This window comes from Propithecus coquereli, unplaced genomic scaffold (assembly GCF_000956105.1).
Source record: "Propithecus coquereli isolate 6110/MARCELLA unplaced genomic scaffold, Pcoq_1.0 Scaffold84, whole genome shotgun sequence".
Taxonomy (NCBI): Eukaryota; Metazoa; Chordata; class Mammalia; order Primates; family Indriidae; genus Propithecus; species Propithecus coquereli.
This window is the reverse complement of record NW_012154618.1, coordinates 2,729,864-2,749,415: the sequence shown is the minus strand read 5'-3', so window position 1 is coordinate 2,749,415 and position 19,552 is coordinate 2,729,864. Positions and strand designations below refer to the sequence as shown.

Below are 19,552 nucleotides of genomic sequence, written 5' to 3'. Positions count from 1 at the left end.
TTATTGGCTCCTTCCTAAATGCTTCCTACTTATGCACTGCAAACCTTCATATTAGGCCTGTGAGGCTCAGAGAAATTAAACAGCTCACCTAGCTAGGGTCACATAACTAAAGAATGGGAGTGCCAATATCTGAACCAAACATCTGATACCAAAGCCCATATCACTAACTAGGCCCCTACAACACCTCCTAGGGGTTATGCTAATTCTATACATACAGTGCCTACTCCAGCATAGAAAAGACATTCAAAAACTGTTGATTCTTTTTTTTTCTTCTCCTACCTCACAAATCCCCTCCAGAGTGAGAAGCCTAATGACAGCCTACTTGTGACTACAGGGAGAATCTCATAATTAAGATCTGTCTTCTTAAAATTTGAATTCCCTACACACAGCAAATCACCAGGCCATCAGGATGATGGTGAGGAATGTGTGTGTTCACACGCACACTGTAACACGTGTTTGTATAATGAGAATGAAATTGCTATGACCAATTTAGCCTCAGTGAACTACCATGCACCATGAGACAGCAAATTTCAACATTATCACATGATGGATGCCTTTGATGAATCTCTCTCAGTAACAGAACACTCCTTACTTGTTGGACCACCCTGGTATCTTCGTTTTCACACCCATGCACAACCCCAAATTTCTCCCCTTGTGGCTTGCTTACCTCACTAAAGAGTTCAGCATTGGTTTTGGCTTTCACCAGCTGAGGTACGTCCTGTGGCAATGTGTAATTCAACTTATTTTTCTCATAGTCAGCCCGGTAATTCACCTGTTGGATTTAAAATAAATCTTCAAGGTTTTTATGTGGGCAGAAGGAGAACTTTGGGGATAATGCTATCTTTCCCACTTTCCCCTTGGATCTCTAGCTGAGAAGGAGTTTCTGGGAAAGGCATTTTACCAGGAAGCCTGTAATTTTGTGAATGTTTGAAATTAATAGATGGAAGATGCCAAATGAAAAGTATTCTCTCTACTTTTGAATCTATTTGAAACTTTCCATGATAAAAAGTTTAAAAGAAGGAGGGTCATTTCATGGCTGTATGTGCCACCATTAATGAAAGTAAAATCCTTGAGGGTCAGCTGTCCAGAAACCTCAAAGATATTGCAAGAGCCCCAAGTCCACCTGGGCAAGGGCAGGTCACTTACATGACTCAGTTGCTGGGCATTGATTTTGGCTTGAATAATCTGCGGAGTGTTGGTCACAGAGCTGTACTTCAACTTATCAATGCTTTGCCTATAGTTGACCTGTTAAAAATAGGCCCAAGAAGATGTCACTTGCTCTTTTCTTTAATATTTGCTTAGCTCCCTTCCTCTAAGCCCAGATTTTCCAGTTATTCCAAATAAATCAGAAATTCATATTATTATGCAAAATTTTATAATTTTTAAATGTTGGAAAATAGTTCAATATTTTTAAAGTCCAGTGACCCAAGTGAAATAGACCTAAGGGCTACTTTGGGCCCACTAGGTGCTAGCCTGATACTCCATCTCAACCCTGGGTCTTGTAATCACTTCATTCTTGCCTGTCCCAATACCAGCTAATAATAATTATGACTAGCACATGACACTTACTTTATGCATGGCACTATCCAAGTGCTTCACACACATTAACTCATTTAATCCTTCCAACCACCCTATGGGTAGGCACTATTATTACCGCTACCTTATATTGTGGAAATTGAGACACAGAGACCTAAGGTGACTTGCTCGAGGTCACCCAACTAGTAAGTATCAGAGCTAGGATTCAAATCCCAGAAGTCTGCCACCTAAGGTGGCTCTTAACATATACACTATAATCCTGGTTTGCCAAAACTGGTGTGCTTGGAACTATAGCTTGTTATTTTACAGACACACAAAGGTTTCCCCATAGCCAGAGCTAGCATTGTTTAGACAGAGAAATATATTCCAGGCACAAATAAATGACGGACAAATTAACCTCTAGAACAGGACCTAGGGAAAAACAGAGTGCTTCGGACACTGGGCCACAGAGTGTTTTGTTAGATTCGGAAATAAAGGACAGCATTGCTTTGTGTTTTTTAGTTAATGATTCAAGGAGAAAACTTTTTACATGTTCTGAGTTTTGGATATGGGGTATGTAAGGAAAACTAGGAAATACAAAGTCATTTCAATGTCAACTATTAATGAGATTAGAGTACAGTGGCTTCCTAATGCATTAATTCAGAGGGAAAAATTATCATCTCATAATAGAGTCTATTAGAATTCAGAATTATGCACGACAAAATGTCACAAAAACTATATTTTTTAAATGGCATATTCCTTTCCAATAATTTTGCATTAAGTATGTTGCAGAGTACAATTACTTTTCTCTGCAGGACATAATTAACAGTCCCCATGATTAATCACATCTTTGCAATATCACAAATGCTCGGCCATTGCTTCAATCTGCATTTTGAAGGGTTTTTGTGCTAAAGACAGAGTCTCATTTTAATTCTACCAGTGTTTATAAAATCTGTCTAAAGGGAATGTTCTCAAATTAAGGACCCAGGCGTGTTTATTTAATTTCACAGCTATTTTACCACCTTTAAGGCTACCAGACAGAGAGACCACAATGTTCTTATGAATGGATTCCCCAAACATCCTGAATATTGAGGTCCTTACATCGGGGGTGATAAACTCAAACGCACACCAGAACCAGGAAGGTAAGGTGAAGTAAGGTAAGACAATAGGGAATAGCCACCACTCAGTCCCAGCCAGTTGCTGCCACATGGGAACTAGGGCCAAATTTCCCAGAGTTTTAAAAAAAGGTAAAAATATTAATTTTTATGTGAACTCACAACTTCTATATGTTGGTTCAATTTTTTTTTTAAATACTGTGTGGCCAAACAGAATGTTTCTGCAGCCTGGATATGGCTCATCGGCTGCCAGTTTAGAACCCATCTCTAAACTCAATTGATATTTCTAATGCAATCTAATTTAATTCTTTTATTGGACTTCCCCAGGTGAGCTATTTATATTCTAGGTGCATAGTTTGATCCAGAGTTTTATATAGACAAATGTAATACCAAGTCATGTTATAATGGGAACACGGATTTGTGGGAACCTATCTTGTTTCGTTTGTTCTACTTATTAGTCATGATTTCTAGAATTCTACTGCAAATGCACTCACAACTTTTAATGAGGTACACTTGACCTGCAAACTTCCCAGGTAATGTGTGTGGCCAAAAAAAAAAAAAAGAGATTTGGTAGTGGTCAAGTTTAACTTTGGGTTTCATTTCAGTGAAATGAGTAAGTTGACCCCACCAAACTTCCTGAGAAAAGGCGAAGCAAAGTTTCGGTCCTTTATATTCCCACCCCCTGCTTTAATGCACACTTGAAAAGCTCCTTTCATCCAATAGACTATCATCTGCCAGTGTTTGCCCTTCAATGTCCTGGACACTGTGTTAGACCCTGAAGATACCCAACTGAATCTTACTACTCCTACTTTGAGCAAAAGAGAGAGAGAGAGAGAGAGAGATGTGAAAACTTATCTACCAACAGCAACACCCAAGTCAATTACTAGAGTTGTGCTGATTCCAAAGGAATGGGAAGGAAAGTAACATTGGGAATTCATAAACAGATGTTGAATTATTTGTTAAATTTTTGGTTGATTGAAGATAACCTTCACTGACAAAGACCCATGACACCAACTCACTTCTGAACCATGTTAAGTACTTTTTAAGCTAGTAGATGACTTTTTTCTTTGCATTTTTTTGTATTTTCTTAATTTTCTATAATAAATATATAGTAAAATTCTTGTAATCAGAAAACAATAAATTTAAGTAATTGTACATATTTTACATAAATAAATAAAGTCACTACTGTAAAACTTAAGGGATAACTATATATACTTTCCCATGTGCTCCTGAGAAAAAATGAAGTCAACATTACCACTTCCTCTCAACTTATATTCATTTTATTTTACTTCCTTCAGTCCTTAACACACACTCCAAAGCTTTTTTAAAAAGGAAAAAAAAGAGGTTATCATTATTAAGGAACAACTATTTGAAATGTGCCCAGCAGACACAGCCCACCAAATTCTAAGAGGAGAAACTTAACCTCGGGTTATTTTGAAGGTAAAACCAGAGTCGTCACCACTTTACATTGAAAATGCAGGAGTTTGCAACCATATATAAATGGACTTCTAGTGGAATAAAAGAGTTTCCCCTTCTCAATTCCTTCACCATCCTATGAACTGTTGTATCATGTTTCTTTCCATCTTGCTGCCTACAAATCACTCCACAGGAATGAAGTGCCAAGGAATGAAGCAGAAAGAGTGACTGGAAGAGGACTTACATCTTTCAAGGGCACCAGTTTCATTGTTGTTTGATAGGAAGGAGTGAGAGTGGCGGGGTAGTTATAGTCGACAACATCATTTTTATAATCAGCCTTGTAGGCAATCTGAAACACAAAGAAAAGAATAAGAAAAGAGAACTCTCTCCCCACTTCCTTTTGACCTCGTTTGAATGTCATCGGAAATATTTTTAAAATATCCAGAAACAAAATTAATTCAGTTTTATCACCTCCAAGGAAAATTAAATTATATTCACACTTTTGCCTTTAATTTGAATTCTTAATGAATCCAAAATTAGTTAACTTTCATCTGTAGCACATTTATTTTATCTTTCTTATTAATTATGAAACTTCTTGTCATTTTCGTTAAAAAAGAAGTGTTTGTACACGGGCATACAATAAAAGAGCTTCTTAGCTAACCCCAAGAAAATAGATGAAAAGTCAAACATCTTCAGAGTATTTAAATTTGTTTTAAAGGTCAAATTTGACATTCTCATGCAGAGAAAATCTGACATTGTATGTTTTAATAACAAAATCAGTTTCCTTTAAGGGTCCTTTACCTCCAAGATTTGTAACCTGGCATTTGCCAACCTATAAACTGGATGGACAAAGCCAAAGAGAGATTAATAGATTCCATGCCACAGGGGAAGACATGGACATGATCTATTTTGATATTCCACTGCCTTCAATAAATGTAATGATTGAATAAATGAACAAACCAGCTAACCAACCAATCAACTCCAAATAAATCACAAAAGCTTTGGAAACCTGGGGAATTTCAAATAAGAATCATGCTCATTCACTTTTCTTTATCTTTTAGAAATTGAAAGTTTTTACCACATTGGATCAATTATAATAGATCTAAGTACTCTTCAAACCAGAGACAGCTAAGATAAATAAACTGAAGCCGCTGAAAATTTTCAGGGATTTTACCTAGCTTTGGTTGTACTGGTTAACATTTGGACATTCTTATGTGTCAGTTTTTATGCAATAAAACACAGTTTAAAAAAAAAAAAGATTAAAAAAGAATTGGCTGAATTCTTCTTGTCCCACCCCCTCCATCCCTACAGGCCCTTGCACAAAAAGACTCACATTGCTTGCCAGACTGCCAACTTTCATGGCATGGAGAGTGCGTCTGTCCATACCGACTCCTTCATAGTGGCCTTTCATGTGGTTCTGGTAGTTTTCTTTGTATTTATTCTACGTCAAAACACAAATTTTTCAACAAAAGTATTCTCTTCCCAACTAGGTGAAGATAAACTACTCATCTCAATGCATTACATCCAAAATATATATGATTAAATATAACCTATTTAAATAGTCAGCATATCATTGAATAAAAAAAATAAGACGCTTTTTTTTTTAAATAACTTAAATTTCAAGCAAGCATAAGAAGTTGGAGGAAGAAATTGCAGAAAAGGAAACGTGGGATCTGATGAGTCTAGACAGTGCAAAACAGACTTGATTTTTTGTTTTAATGTTTTCAGTTTTAAACTTACATTTTTCCAACATGAAAACTTTCCCTGAGAGTGAGCTTTCTACTGGACAAGCACTACATGCAAAGCCCCATGCTGGGACTGGTACAAATCACCGCATGCTATTATCTTCATTTCTAAATATACGAACAGTCAAACCTAAACTTTGCCAAATTCTGTGATGTAAAAATTGGTCAATACTGCAACCATGTGAAAAAAGTCACATTCTATTCCAAATGTTGCTTACCAAATAAAGAGAAGACCAAAATAGGATTACGAGAAGTCCTAACTAGGAAATTTGGGGTAGCTTCTAATGAAGCTACATTAAGATCACCTACCCTGGAATACCATTGAATTTCCAGGCATTGTGAGTATTCAGACAGAATACTATTTATTACTATACATCAGATATGATCCTACTTATCCCAGTTAATCTTCATAAGCACTCCATGGGGAAGAAGGAATTATTATCATCCCCATGTTACAGATGGGCAGAGTGGCTCAGAGGGCTTAAACAATTGCCCCAAGTCTGCTGCTTGGCTAACCATGGAAACAGATAAAGTTGGCTCCAAAGCTGGTGCTCTTAACCACTACATTTATGCAAAATAAATTCCTCACCAAGCCTTACAAAGTCCCTTGTGATTTTAAATTTTACTATTATGTGCAGCTAAACAAATAAAATTGTAGGATCTCGTATAGGCCCTTGATGTCCTCAAGAATGCATCTTCAGAACTTCTCTGAGAATTTCCAAATTTGCATATGCCACTCTAGCATATCTGCTCATCCATAAAATAGGGAAATAATGTCTGGTTTCCCAGGTGACTATGATAGTTAAATGAGATTGCATCTTAACTGAGAAGCACAAAGTCATATTGAGAGGGGACGTCACATGCTCAGCCAGGCTCTCTTGCCAGCATTCCTCAGTAGGAGCCAGACACCGTGCTGCACACAAGGGATGCAAGAGGATTGAGAGGACAGGTCCTGCCCTGAGGACTCAAGGTCAAATTAGAGTGGGTTGGGGGGAACCAGGTGATGTGACAGAACTTAACACTAAGTGGACCAATCCTGGCAGGCAAACTTAACCAGAACTCATAGGATTTGTGCCTAAAAGGCCATGCTTCTCCAAGACACATAGATGCATTCACATAGATTGTCTCTGAGGAGACATGGAAATTAAGTTCACAAAAAGTGCCCAAACAAATGCTTAGCATTAACAACTCACATCGCTGGTAAATTTTGAGATCTTGCTCACGCTCCTGAATTGAGGTGTTTCACAGTAGTTGATACTGTGACCTTTACTACTTTCCAGATCCTTCTTATACTCCACCTTGGAAATCAAAACACCAGACGTACAATAGAACCAAACCCAAAGTCATTCTTGAACGTCTCCAGGACTTGACTAGGATATTTTTAGAAAACTTTCAACCCTAGATTTTAAAATACCGGGCATAGGATACTGTAAGTTAGCCGTATGTGTTTTCCTTTATTAAAACAAACAATAAATTAGTAAATAATCAGTTTTGTTCTGAAAATTAAACATATCTAGTCTCCTTCAAGAACAAATGTTGTAAGATTTAATACAGCTGAAAAAATGGCTAAACTGGTTTTAGAAATCATGTGGCTATTCTTGGGTGGGGAATGTCTCAGGGGGATTATGAGGGGCTGTTCAGACTTCTGGTCATGTTCTGTTTGTTGATCTGAGTGATAATGACATAGATGCACCCGCTTGTAGAAATCCTTCCCTCTGTGCACGTATGACATGCACACATCTTTGTATGTATACCTCAATAAAATTCAACAAAAAGGCTACTTTATAAAGGAATATAATAAATGAGACCACTCAGATACAGAGTGTCTTCTAATTTAAAATGTGTTGGCCATTTGAGCTCTCCTGGTGCCTGGATGTAAGATGTGAGGCTATAGTTATTAAACAGACTCCAGGTGGTCCCAGGGAATTGCAGAAGGCAGCCAAGACCAATTACCATTAATAGAGGTATCGCTGGTTTGTCTTACCGGCTAAATATAAGGGTAAAAAGAAATTGAAGGTTCATTTGTGACCTCTTAACAAAGGAAACGCAACTTAACTCGTTATCTTATGACACTATATGGTGGGATATGCCTTTTAAAGTACGCAAGACGCATTACAATGCTCACAATATGATATAAAGTTTAAAAAAGTATACAAAACTATATATACAGCTGAATTCTAATTCTATAAATGTATGTTTTTCAATTCATCTATTGTGTTACAGTATATTCACATAGAAAAAAGCCAAAATATTAACAGTGTTATTCCTGGGTGACAGAACTGCACTACCAGTGGTCTGGTTCCAGCTCTGTCCCTAAAAGTCTCTATGAAACAGAACAAGACATTTTACTTTTCCAGGCCTATAACAAAGTGATGGCCTAAAAATGACAAAGGTCCCATTTAGATCTAATGTTCGGTGAGTGACAGCAAGGGGTGGCAAACTTTTTCTATAAATGACCAGATAGTAATATTTTAGGCTTTTGAGTCACATTAACTACCCAACTGTGCCCTTGTAGCTCCAAAGCAGCCATGGACAATATGTAAACAAATGTGATGTAGCTGTGTTCCAATAAAACTTTATTTACAAAAACAGACTGTGGGCCAGATTTGGCATTCAAGTTGTAATTTGCTGACCTCTGGTCTAGAGCATCAGAATCATATGGAACATGTGTTTAAAATGCATATTTTAAGGCCTCAGCACTCATCTACTACTTCAGAATATCTGAGGGTCCTGATGACTCTCAGGAAATGTCACCCCTGGTGATTCTGAGCCATCCAAAGTTAGAGGGCCATGAGTTACCCTTCTGGATAAAGGACTGGCTTTTAGAGGTTAGAGAAGAAAAATAGTTTTGGCTATTTGCATATCTGTTTCTGATTTGAGAGAACTTGTTATGTGAGTATTTTTCATAGTCATAACTGTTTTTGTTGCCAGAGGTTGCCAGCTCAAGTGCAGAGCCCAGATAAGAAATGCAAATGAGAGAAGATGCCGGAAAGAGACGCTAAGGCATGAGAAGGGTATGTGGGACCGGAAGGGAGGGGACATTTCCTTGCCAAACAGTCCTCACAATTAAAAAGTCTTAAACGCTGGGTAAGCCAAACAACACACACGCCTCTGGCTGCCAGTTCAGCCTGTGAGGTAAGGGGAATTCACACATACATAGCTTCTCAGAACTCTGACTGCACTAATGAGAGGATGAGAGAGCTTCCATGGTGAAATACTCTTTCTGATCTTTGATTTCCACTCTAGGATAACAATATATTATTTTAAAAGTTGGAGCATCCAGTATTCTTTCTGCCAACGAGAAATCTGTCACCTGGCACTTATGAATATCTACAGCTCTGTGAGGATTTGGGAAGAAACTTTTAAACCACCAGAGAAAGATTTAATTGGTTTGATTCTAGGCTCTCTAGTTAATTGCATTTTTGTTTTTTGGAATCTGGTGACCAACGGGTAGTACATGTGGTGTCACAGTCTTAACTGAGGCTTCTTATTATAGGGTCACCCCACTGACCTGCTGTAGGAGATAAAGGAGGTGGCGCTGTGACCGTCCCCGCATACGTACCTCACTCACAAGCTTGTTTACACTCTGAGCCCGTTTGAGAACCAAGTTGTCTTGGGCTGGAAGAGAGTGATAATGTGCCGCGCCTTTCATCTTATTGAAGTCCTGCCTGTATTTTATCTGAAAGAAACACATAAAGTCTGGACTTGTTGTTTCCATGCTCTGTGAGAGAAATCACTCCAAAGTTATCCCAGATTTAATGTCAACATTTACTTAAGAGAATTTTCTGAAGGAAAAAATTCATGTGGGCTTTTTTTCCCATGAAATCTACAAACTACTCAGGTGTTTTTTCAAATTTTACTGGCCCTTTTCACACTTTTACACTTTACACTCTAATTCTGCATGGAAAAAATAAACAGTCATAAAATGATCATAGCAAAAGTTGTCATTCCAAACCCATTCTGCCCTTGGTTTCAATATCTTGTATCGGCCAGCCTGCTAAGGAGGAGCAGAGTAATGTGTTTTGACTTCCTTCCTTGGGGCAAAGGCAGTTATGTGCTGGGTAAGTGGGTAATAACCAAATAGTTATTCAGTAAGGGAAAGAAAAGAGAGGAAAAGAAAGGGAAAGGAAAGAGAAGGGAAGGAAAATGGCAAAGGGAGTGAAATGAATGCTAGTTTCTGATTAGAGACCAAGATCAAGTTGGCACGTTAAGATCTGCAGTGAGCATGTCACTTTACCAAGTTTAATTATAGCCTATCTTTCAAGGACTGCCAGCTGGCTAGCATTCTGCAAATAAAAATCATTTCACCATTAGCTTACACCCAGTTTGATCATCAGGAGACTTGTTTTAATCCACTTGTCCCCTAAAATGCTCAATTTCTACATGGGCCCTTTGGCGAAGACGCTCCTAGTCCCAGTTTATGCGTCTGGACCGGCACCTGTACTTGCTTCCAATGGCCTCAAGTGAGTTATGCTGTTTGTCCACATTCATCTCCTTGGAAGCAGAGAAATGTGACCAAAGCAGACATCAGAAATTTGGATGGGAATTGAGGGCTGGGCTAACATTCCACTTCGACTCAGCTCTCATGAATGTATCTGTGTGCAGGTCTCAGTAGGCAAAGCCTTCGAAGTCTCGTTTCTCCTCTGCCCCATGGCTCTGCGGGTTGTGCCTACACAGTACTTACATCACTAATGAGTTCGTTGGCCTTCTTGGCGTTCTGATAAGCTGGGGTGATCATGGCCGGGAAGCTGCCCTTTCCCCGGTGTTGGTGTTCCTCATACTCCTCCGAGTAACCCTGCTGGGTCAGTTGAAAACTTCAATCAGTAAATCTCCCCTCCCCGAATAGGTTGGGATTAGCGATGAGCACTCATAGATCCTGTTCCCACAGAAGCCCATCCACACTGGACATTTTGGTGATGCCCACGTGGTGGTTAGGATGGCAGACCCTGCAGTCAGCATTAAATGATAACCGTCCTCATGATCATCATCATTATTTCCACTGGATAAATCAAGATATCTATCACTCTCCCAGGCCTGTGTGTTTTGGGATATTCATTTCCTAACTGACACCAGGGAAGTCCTTTGTCTTCCAGTGGTCTCCAGCACTACCTTGCCCAGGCCTGGTGGTAGATCTATGCAGAGGGATGCTTTGACATCCCAAATGCTGTCTCCCTGGTGACATGTGTCATGTAACCAGAAAAGGAGCATTATAAAATTTTTGTAATTTGGGAGGATAAACTTCAAATTGGTATAAGATTATCTGAAGTGGGACAAAATGTATATTGCAGACTAAGGATTATAATCTTAGTCCTATATTTTTTTTCCTCTTCCCCATACCACCAACCCACTCCATAAAGGAAAACCTTCTCTTTCATGAACCTGTCATCACATGACTGGGGTAACCCTTCCTAGGCCAACAGATGTACTTTAAGACCCCACTTAGATGTGACCTTCACCCTGTGGAAGTCCCCAAGATCTCCCTCACCCCAGGACCCGCCCCAGGCAGAATTAGCTGCTTCCTCATCTGCGTCCTCGCTGCATTTTGCCCACAAATCTTTGCCACAAATCTGTGTTCCTTGGGCTCATGACTCCATCTCCCCATGGTCTCCTCCAAGGCAGGGCCTGCTTGTCTCCAGCACCAGGTTTGGACTCCAGCACACATTTGGGTCAGATTAGAACACCCGGGCTTCCTCTGATCCAGTAATGAAAACTGTTTAGCCTGGGTGCTCCTCCTTGCTTGGATGCCAGAATGTTCTGCTCTCAAATTCTTTGGTAATCCACTCTATGGTTTTGTCCATTCTGTTTTATAGTTTTACATTCATAGCTTTATTTTAACCCTCCACTATATCTATATGTATGCATGTATGCTGTATGTGTGAAACTTTTCGTAAGATACCTAATCTTATTGATTACATGGTATAGCATTTTTAATTAGTCTAGTTACCCATTAAAAAGAAGAATGAATTGCTTGTCGTTTAAGGCACTGTGGATATTTATAGTTTATCTGCCTGCCTGCTTCTCCCTCACTCCTCCTCCTCACACCCTGGCGAGTCACACTAAATCACACAGTGAAATGCCACACTAGACTGTGTGCTCTCAACAGCTGCTAACAGGGCTACCGAACAACACCCTCCTCGATTCTTGTATTTGCTATTATCAGGACTGAAAACTTCAACCAAAATGTCCTGATTATCAAGAACCAACTATGATACCATGACATTACATTTCATCTGTGTGCACAGAAATGTCTAGGTGCACATGTGAAATGATACGTGTGTATTATGACTCATGGCAGACAGGACTATCCAAATACAGAACAAACTATTTTTCGCCAGATATTTTTTTTTACTAAAACTGATTTTAAAAAGTTGTCTTAAGCCTTCTAAACAACATATTTAAAATATGAAACCGGTAAAAACATATTTTCATTGACTTTAAAGCACTAAGAAACTATTTAATTAACTTAGAGAATTTGATAAAATGGCCTTTTTCATTCAAAACCAAGCATTTTGCTCTGGCAGACATTTGTGAAGAGCTCACAACCAACCTTTGCACACAGCCTAAGACTCAGATGAATATTTGCCCAAGTATGGCAACTTGTTTTTCTAAAGAAGAGACATAAATTCTACATGGTTCCTTTTATAAGTCATGTGTGTTGTAGACAATCTACTCACTGGAAAATAATTCAAACAACTGTCTCATTAAGAAAAAAAGTCATAAACTCAGTGAATGTACTCTTCCAATATATACACCTGTCCTTCCAATATTGTTTACTTGCAACTGTGAAAAAATAATGCTTGCTTTCTCCCCTATAATACCCAGCTAGTACCAGAAAATAATGGGGATGTGCAAATAAAAATTAGCTTGTAATTGTAATCTCAACCTTTTTACTCCCTGTCAAGATAGAGTTCACTGGAGAAGTGAAATTGGGAAAAGGGTTTGCATTCTCTGGCATCCTGCTTTATCTAGCAACCTAGATAAGAAATTCACTTTCTAAGAAAATGAGTCCTATTACGCAGTAAAATGCTCAATATTTTTCAAGATGTGCATTTCTATCCCTCCCATGCTTATGCCATGACCGGTTCAACACAGCCAGTCTTAGTCTTTGAGATGGTTCTTCAACGAATAGATGAGAATGCTTTATACTTCGCCAAGCCACCATATTGGTATCGGTCCTTCATTTAAAAACAAAAAAAGTGCTTCAATCTGTTTTCCTAAGTGGGTGCAGTTGAGCCTTGTATTATTGTTTGTCCACTACTTTCTAGTTTAGAAAATCCACTTTTCATAAATAGGGCAAAGATAAACTACGGCCCCATCTCTGATTAAATGGTCATAGCTGTGCCACAGCCTGGAGGGGGGCAAACTGAGAACTGACCATGGAAAAGAGCAGTCTCCATCTCCCAGGAAGGCATTTTACCACGTACCTGGCCATACTGGTCTACACATTCCCTTGTCAACATGCCCTCAGCTCCAATGGCTGGACCAGCCATTCCCTTCATCTCTTTTTGATATTGTTGATGGTACCTCACCTGTTTGAAAAGAAAGGACAAACCCCGTGAATTTAGCCTCCTATGCACAGGGGCCAGAAGAGTAAAAGTGAACGTCTTGAGGAATGTTCTTTTTCTGCTTGGGTCTAAGGAGAGTGTCTTGGCCATAAAAGTGCCAGATCACTGTCATGGTAAAAATGATCAAAAACTATGAAGGAAAGCTACTTGCTGGCTCCAGGGTCAATGCAAAAGTAGACAGGAAGTTGGACTCTCCAGACCCAGGTTAATGTCCCTCTTCCTCCCTAACATGACAACACTGCTAGGGACACTTACATCACTTGCCAGCTCATTGGCTCTTTTGGCTATCTGATAAGCAGGTGTGATCATAGCAGGAAAACTTCCTTTCCCTCTCTGTTGTTCATAGTCCTCTGTGTATCTCACCTAGAAAATAAAGAAAAAAAAAAAGGGTGAATCACATTCCCCAATCCCACTATCTACTGGGTAATTTTAGTGAGATGCCCTGCTAAGGGCTCACGTGACATCCTGTGCATCCCCTGAAGTAGGACATTTAAATTCTCTAAGTTAATTAAATGGTAGGCCAGCTTGTGTAGCATGTAATTGGCTGATAACTTGATGGACCATGTGCATCTTGTATACCTTTCTATTCCCAATACCCAGAACAGGGCCTGGCACATGGAGACATTCAACGTGGAACTCAACACAAACTTGTTAAGCGCCTGGTGTGGGCCAGATGGTGGGCCTGGGCAGAGGATAAGTCTCCTCCTATCCTCAAAGAGCTACCAGTCAAGGTTGGGAAACAAAAGAAGCTTCTCGACCCCCAGAGCTAGGCCAAGGCAAGTGGAAACCACTTACTAAGGTGAAGCTAGATTTGTGCTTCAACCTTCCATTCACAACGCTAAGCTCTTGGTCTTATTATGCTATGGAACATTCGGACTATGAAAAGGCAAATGTTAAAAATTCTTTAAAAATGATGTTCTCTAATTTGTGGTGGCAAGAGAGATTTCTTTCAGATTAATCAGCTATATCCAGTTTGGTACTAATCTGATTTAAAGTTTTCTCTCTAAAGAAGAGTTTTCACAAGGTCTGTGCTGGCTGACTTGTCGGACCTTAGAAAGTTCTTTCTGGCACTGATACAGGACTGGGATGCCTCCTACATGATCCCTCCCCCTTCCTGCAGGTAAGGAAAGAATGAGAGATCTTGAATGAAAACCACTGATTGATTTCTTACATCACTTTGAAGCTGTCCCCCTGCCTTGGCCCGGAGCAGCTCAGGGGTATCTGCCACCGTGGTGAACCTGGAGATGCGCTCATCATGCCCTCTCTTGTATTCCACCTGAGGGGGAGACGGCACAGAGTCAAGGGCGCACCCACTTTTACATGTCCTTCCTGGCGGCTCTCCGGAAGCTGCCCCATCAGGCTACGCTCAACACAAACCTTGCCAAGTCCTCTATGGCTTGCTTCATGGGCTCCTTCTCAAAAATCATCTATGCTAATGTGCTACATCCAAGAGACTGCCAGGCACTGCCACGCTTGAACAAATATTAACTCCCTTAATCTCCATAACAGTCATATTTGGCAGGACTAATGTTTTTTTGACTTTACCAATGAGAAACCAAGAAAGAGAGACGTTAAGGAATGTGCCCATAGTCACACAGCTACTAAGTGATAGAGCCAGGATTCAAATATCAGCATTCTCACTGCAAAATCTGAGCTTGTAACCAACAAGCTATGCTATTCTTCAGGAGGATCTGACATCCAGTTAAAAATCAGTGTCCTCAATGCTAAATCAACCTCAAGAAATCATTTGGTCCAGCATGTGGGCGAGCCACATGGTCTTCTCTTCATTTTATAGTTGTGGCCCAATCAAGGCACTGTGGATAATTGACAGGGAAAAGGTAAGAACAGTTTTCTCTACAATACAATACTAATGCTACCTACTGCCCAAAAGCAATCTCTTCCTGTGTTTTTCTGGGATCACAGGGTTCATGAATAATCAAAATTAGCCTAATTGATGGTGACCAAGCATGCAGACCCTCACCTGGCTGGCCAGTTGGTTGGCTTTCCTGGCTCTTTGATATGCAGGTGTGATCATGGCTGGAAAGCTCCCTTTGCCCCTCTGTTGCTCATAGTCTTCTGTGTACTCCTGCTGGTCAGAACCAACGTCAGGATGAGAACTAACATGATACCGAATGAGAACTAATAAAACTGCAATCAAACCAAAGAAACTGGATTCATAAGGTCATTGGGAAATATTTTAATCACCTGGAATAAACTTGAAAATGGCATTCAACTGGCAATTGGAATAACACCATCAACACTGAAGAACTCATATTTCCCAGGTCAAATGGGTTCCCTTCCAATGCTTATATCAAAACATGTGGACCTGGCACAACACAAGGGCTGTCCTTTGACTCAAAGGTCTGTATGATGACACAGCCATTAATACGAAGGAGACTTTTCTGTGACTCATCCGCTAGAGATAGTCCTATAGCATTGGGAGTAAAATGTCTCTCTGATGATTAATTATGATATGATATTATCTGGTGATAATGAGACATATCATCTTAGCATTTGTGTTTCTAGTGTTTTCTTTTCATTTTCTAAAGGAAAAGTCATGAAGACTAATAATATTTTCCAAAGTAGATTCTTCCGAGGGTAGGCATGTGGGGAGATCTTGAGGGCAATGTGTGCAAATGGTTGAGGATTTTCACAATCTGAGCTAAAACTGCCTTTCCTACACGAAAGGCTGCTAAGGTCTCTGTAAGGTTCTGGAGGTCAGTACTTTGAAATGCGCCATCCGGTCTGGTTCCTCCTGGAGGTTTTAAAGGACAACCTATTTCTTTGCCCTTCCCAGCTTCCAGAGGCCCCACATTCTTTGGTTCCTGCCCTACGTGGTCTGTATCATCTGCTTCTGTCCCCACCTTTTCTCCAACTCTGGCCCACCTGGTTCCAGGGATCAGGACATGGGAATCTTTGGGGGAACAGGGCATTATTCTATCTCCCACAATCTTAAAAATAAAGGAACATTCAAACTAATTGCTAACTAATCACTAAATTAATTTCTAGGGCCCTTACCTCACCAAGAGACTTTCGAGCCTCAACCATCCTTACGATTTCAGGGTCTGGCAGAGCTCCCGGGCACCAGGCATTCCCTTCTCCGTATCCGGTCCAATAGGCTCTCTACAAAGGAAGCACACAAATGCATACAAACACACGCCCCACGTGTTTGGTTGGCAAGATCCCCCTACCTACCCCAGACTCACAGCAACACTCACATACATTGTCAAAACAAGATATCCTCTAAAATCTTTAAACTCCTATTGGTATATGGTGGGTCTCATCTAACTAGAATGCTCATTTCTTTCAGGCTACAAAATCACCTAATATCCTAAATAATTGAACCTTCTGAGATTCGCTTATGTCATAGAAATATTCCGAATGTAACCTAACATTTCTTTGCTCATCATTGCATCAAGATCGGGCAGCAGGGAGTCACCGTGGAAAGGCAATCTGAGATGAAGCAGCATTATTCAGACAAGCTTTATAAACCTACTACCTATTATGTGTCTGAAAATTAACAGTGGAAAAAAAAAGGAAGACAAAGTTCTTCTTGTAATGACCTTGCTCGTGACCCACCTTGTGAAATAAAACTAATATACAAAACAGAAAGCAATTAGAAACATTTGCATATCTAAATGTACTGTACAGGTAATGACCACAACTGGAGTTTTTAAAAAGCAGTCTGTGTGAGATGGGCCCCATTTCTGGCAGAGAGATGGAATTTAAGCTGGACCTCCAGGGCTGAGGTCAGTTAGCAGAGGCCAAGGGAGAAAGAACAGCATCTGCTCTAGAAGGTCAGTTCCATGAAGGCAGGGATTTTCATGTTTTGCTCACTAATGTACCCTCAAAGCCTGGGACAGTGCCTAGAATATAAAAGACATGATAACCATTTGTTGAATAAATTCCAGGAGCGTGGGATGCCTTGAATAAATGCATGAAGGCAGTGATGGGCTTGGTTGAAGGACCATGAGGAGCTGGGTTTGACTGAACTTGAGGGAAAGAGATGGGGGGACAGGTGGGCTGAAGGGAGGCAAGCTGGGCAGGATGGGTAGAGCCGGCCTTTGGAAATCTGGAAAGACAGATAACTCACATGCGAAAATATGCTCAACCACACTAGCAATCAGGGAAATCTAAATTAAAACAACAAGATGTATATTATCAAAATATTTTTCTGGTAATACCAAGTGCTGGTGAGAGTGTGGGGGAACAGGTATTCTCAGAGTCTGCCTTTGAAAGTATAAAATGCACAGCTATTTTAGAAAGCAATTTGATAGTATCCATTAAAATTAAAAAGGCACATGCCCTTTGACCTAGCAACCTCATTTTTCATTATCTATTCTAGAGAAACACTTACTTGTGTCCAAAAGATATATTGAACAAGGGTGTTCATTGCAACTTCGTAATAAGAAAAAAATAGAAATAACCCTATTAATAGGGATGGCATGGTACTGTACATCCATTCTTAATGGTGCAACCATGATGCACCCATTCACGATAGCTTAAAGGCTGCTGATGTGGAAATATCTCCAAGATACAGTAGTTGGAAGGGAGAAGACAATGAACTTGGGCTAGGACAGATAGAGTTGAGATGATGCCAGGACACGTGGATGGAGTCTTCCATAAAGAGCCAGAATTACACACTGGATTATGGAAGACCTAATTGATTTTCTCTAGAAGTAATAATAATAACAACACATTTCATTTGCATAGTATATTGTTTTGCTTTCATTTTCCAAACCCATCTGTCACTCTTCTCTTACCTCATTCACCAATGGTTGCCTGTTGGGTGCACCTGTCCCATCCTTGGATTTCATGTCCCAGTGAAAAACCGATTTAAACTGTTCACCATCTTTTTGGTCATGGATCTGTCCAATAAAGACATTGTCAGTAATGTTTCCATCAGAAAAGAGAAAGAAAACAAACAAATAATGCCTAGCTAAAAATCGTGGGATTTTCCTAAATCTCAACTGCGAAACATCTGAACTGCGCTACGATACATGCTGCACTGTCGGTCTCACTGTGGTTTCATCTGCACCGCCAGCCAGGTAGCACATATAGAGCACCTGCTGTGTGCAAAGCTCCATTGAGCAGTACAATTAAAAAGACTGAAATAAAGTCTCTATTAGCTTACCGCATGGCAGAAAGTATTCCGGTTGCAGTAACCTCAGACAACACTGGACATTAGAGTAGCGGTTCCTAACTTTAGTCTGTGTAAGCATCACCCAGAGAGCTTGTTAAAATGCTGGCTCCCAATTTCATGGAGGTATTGTCCTATGCTTTATAATTTTACCTTTAATATCTTGATTTATAATATACCTTGAGTGAATTTTTGTGTATAGATGTGAGGTAGGGGTCAAGGTTCATTTTCTTCTATATAAATACCCAATCACTCCAGGACCATTTGCTGAAACACCATTCTTGCTACATTGAATAGCAGTGGTGCCTTTGTCATTATTCAAGTGACCATATATGTGCAGCTCTATTTCTGGGCCTTTATTGTAGTCTCTTGGTCTGTTTATCTATTCTCGTCCCAACCCTACGCTGAGTTAATTACTACTGCTTTTATAAGTCCTGAAATCTGGTAAACTAAGTCTTTCAATTTTGTTCTTCAAGATTTCTTGGCTATTCTAGAACCTTTGTGTTTTCCCATCTATTTTAGAATCAGTCTCTCAATTTCTATAAAAAAATAAAAACACCAGGATTTTGATCGGTACTGCACTGAATGGATAGATCAACTTGGGGAAAATTGACATTTCAACATCTTCATGACCTTGGTATAGGCAAAGTTTTCTTAAAGAGAACAGAAAAAGGACTAACCATAAAAGAAAAAAGGTCTCAGGCCCAAATCAAGATATCATAATTATTAGGTCTTAGATGAGGCCTAGAAATCTGAAATTTTTACAAGTTGAAGTTTAAATCCTTAATTTTACAGATAATGAGCAAACAAGCTAAGAGAAAAGTTTAAACCCAAGGAATTCTAGCTCCCTAACAAAGGCACTTTCTGTCATTGACTTTCTGGTCTTGCTGCCGCTTAATGCCGCTTAACACAGCTCCAATGTGTGTATATATATATATATATATATTTTTTTTTTTTTTTTTTTTTATTTATTTTTTTTGGCAACTACATTTTTAAATTCAACATTCCATTTAAAAGATTTACCTATGCTGATACATGACAATTTTATTCATTCTA

At 39.6% G+C, this 19,552-nt stretch overlaps 1 protein-coding gene across 2 annotated transcripts in view; it reads right to left on the bottom strand.

The window, feature by feature from the left end:
* The window catches only part of NRAP (nebulin-related anchoring protein), a 66,016-nt gene that overhangs the window by 41,395 nt on the left and 5,069 nt on the right, over positions 1 to 19,552 (bottom strand). The window contains exons 4-16 of one of the 2 annotated variants that reach the window (XM_012663924.1): positions 18,120 to 18,224; positions 16,375 to 16,479; positions 15,338 to 15,442; positions 14,528 to 14,632; positions 13,612 to 13,719; positions 13,216 to 13,320; positions 10,476 to 10,586; positions 9,354 to 9,470; positions 6,985 to 7,089; positions 5,380 to 5,487; positions 4,291 to 4,395; positions 1,147 to 1,245; positions 668 to 772 (exon numbers count right to left, since the gene is read on the bottom strand). In XM_012663924.1, the coding sequence (XP_012519378.1) occupies positions 668 to 772; positions 1,147 to 1,245; positions 4,291 to 4,395; positions 5,380 to 5,487; positions 6,985 to 7,089; positions 9,354 to 9,470; positions 10,476 to 10,586; positions 13,216 to 13,320; positions 13,612 to 13,719; positions 14,528 to 14,632; positions 15,338 to 15,442; positions 16,375 to 16,479; positions 18,120 to 18,224 (1,383 nt within the window). The remainder of the gene's footprint in view (positions 1 to 667; positions 773 to 1,146; positions 1,246 to 4,290; positions 4,396 to 5,379; positions 5,488 to 6,984; positions 7,090 to 9,353; positions 9,471 to 10,475; positions 10,587 to 13,215; positions 13,321 to 13,611; positions 13,720 to 14,527; positions 14,633 to 15,337; positions 15,443 to 16,374; positions 16,480 to 18,119; positions 18,225 to 19,552) is intronic. The other variant, XM_012663925.1, reaches the window with a different exon arrangement.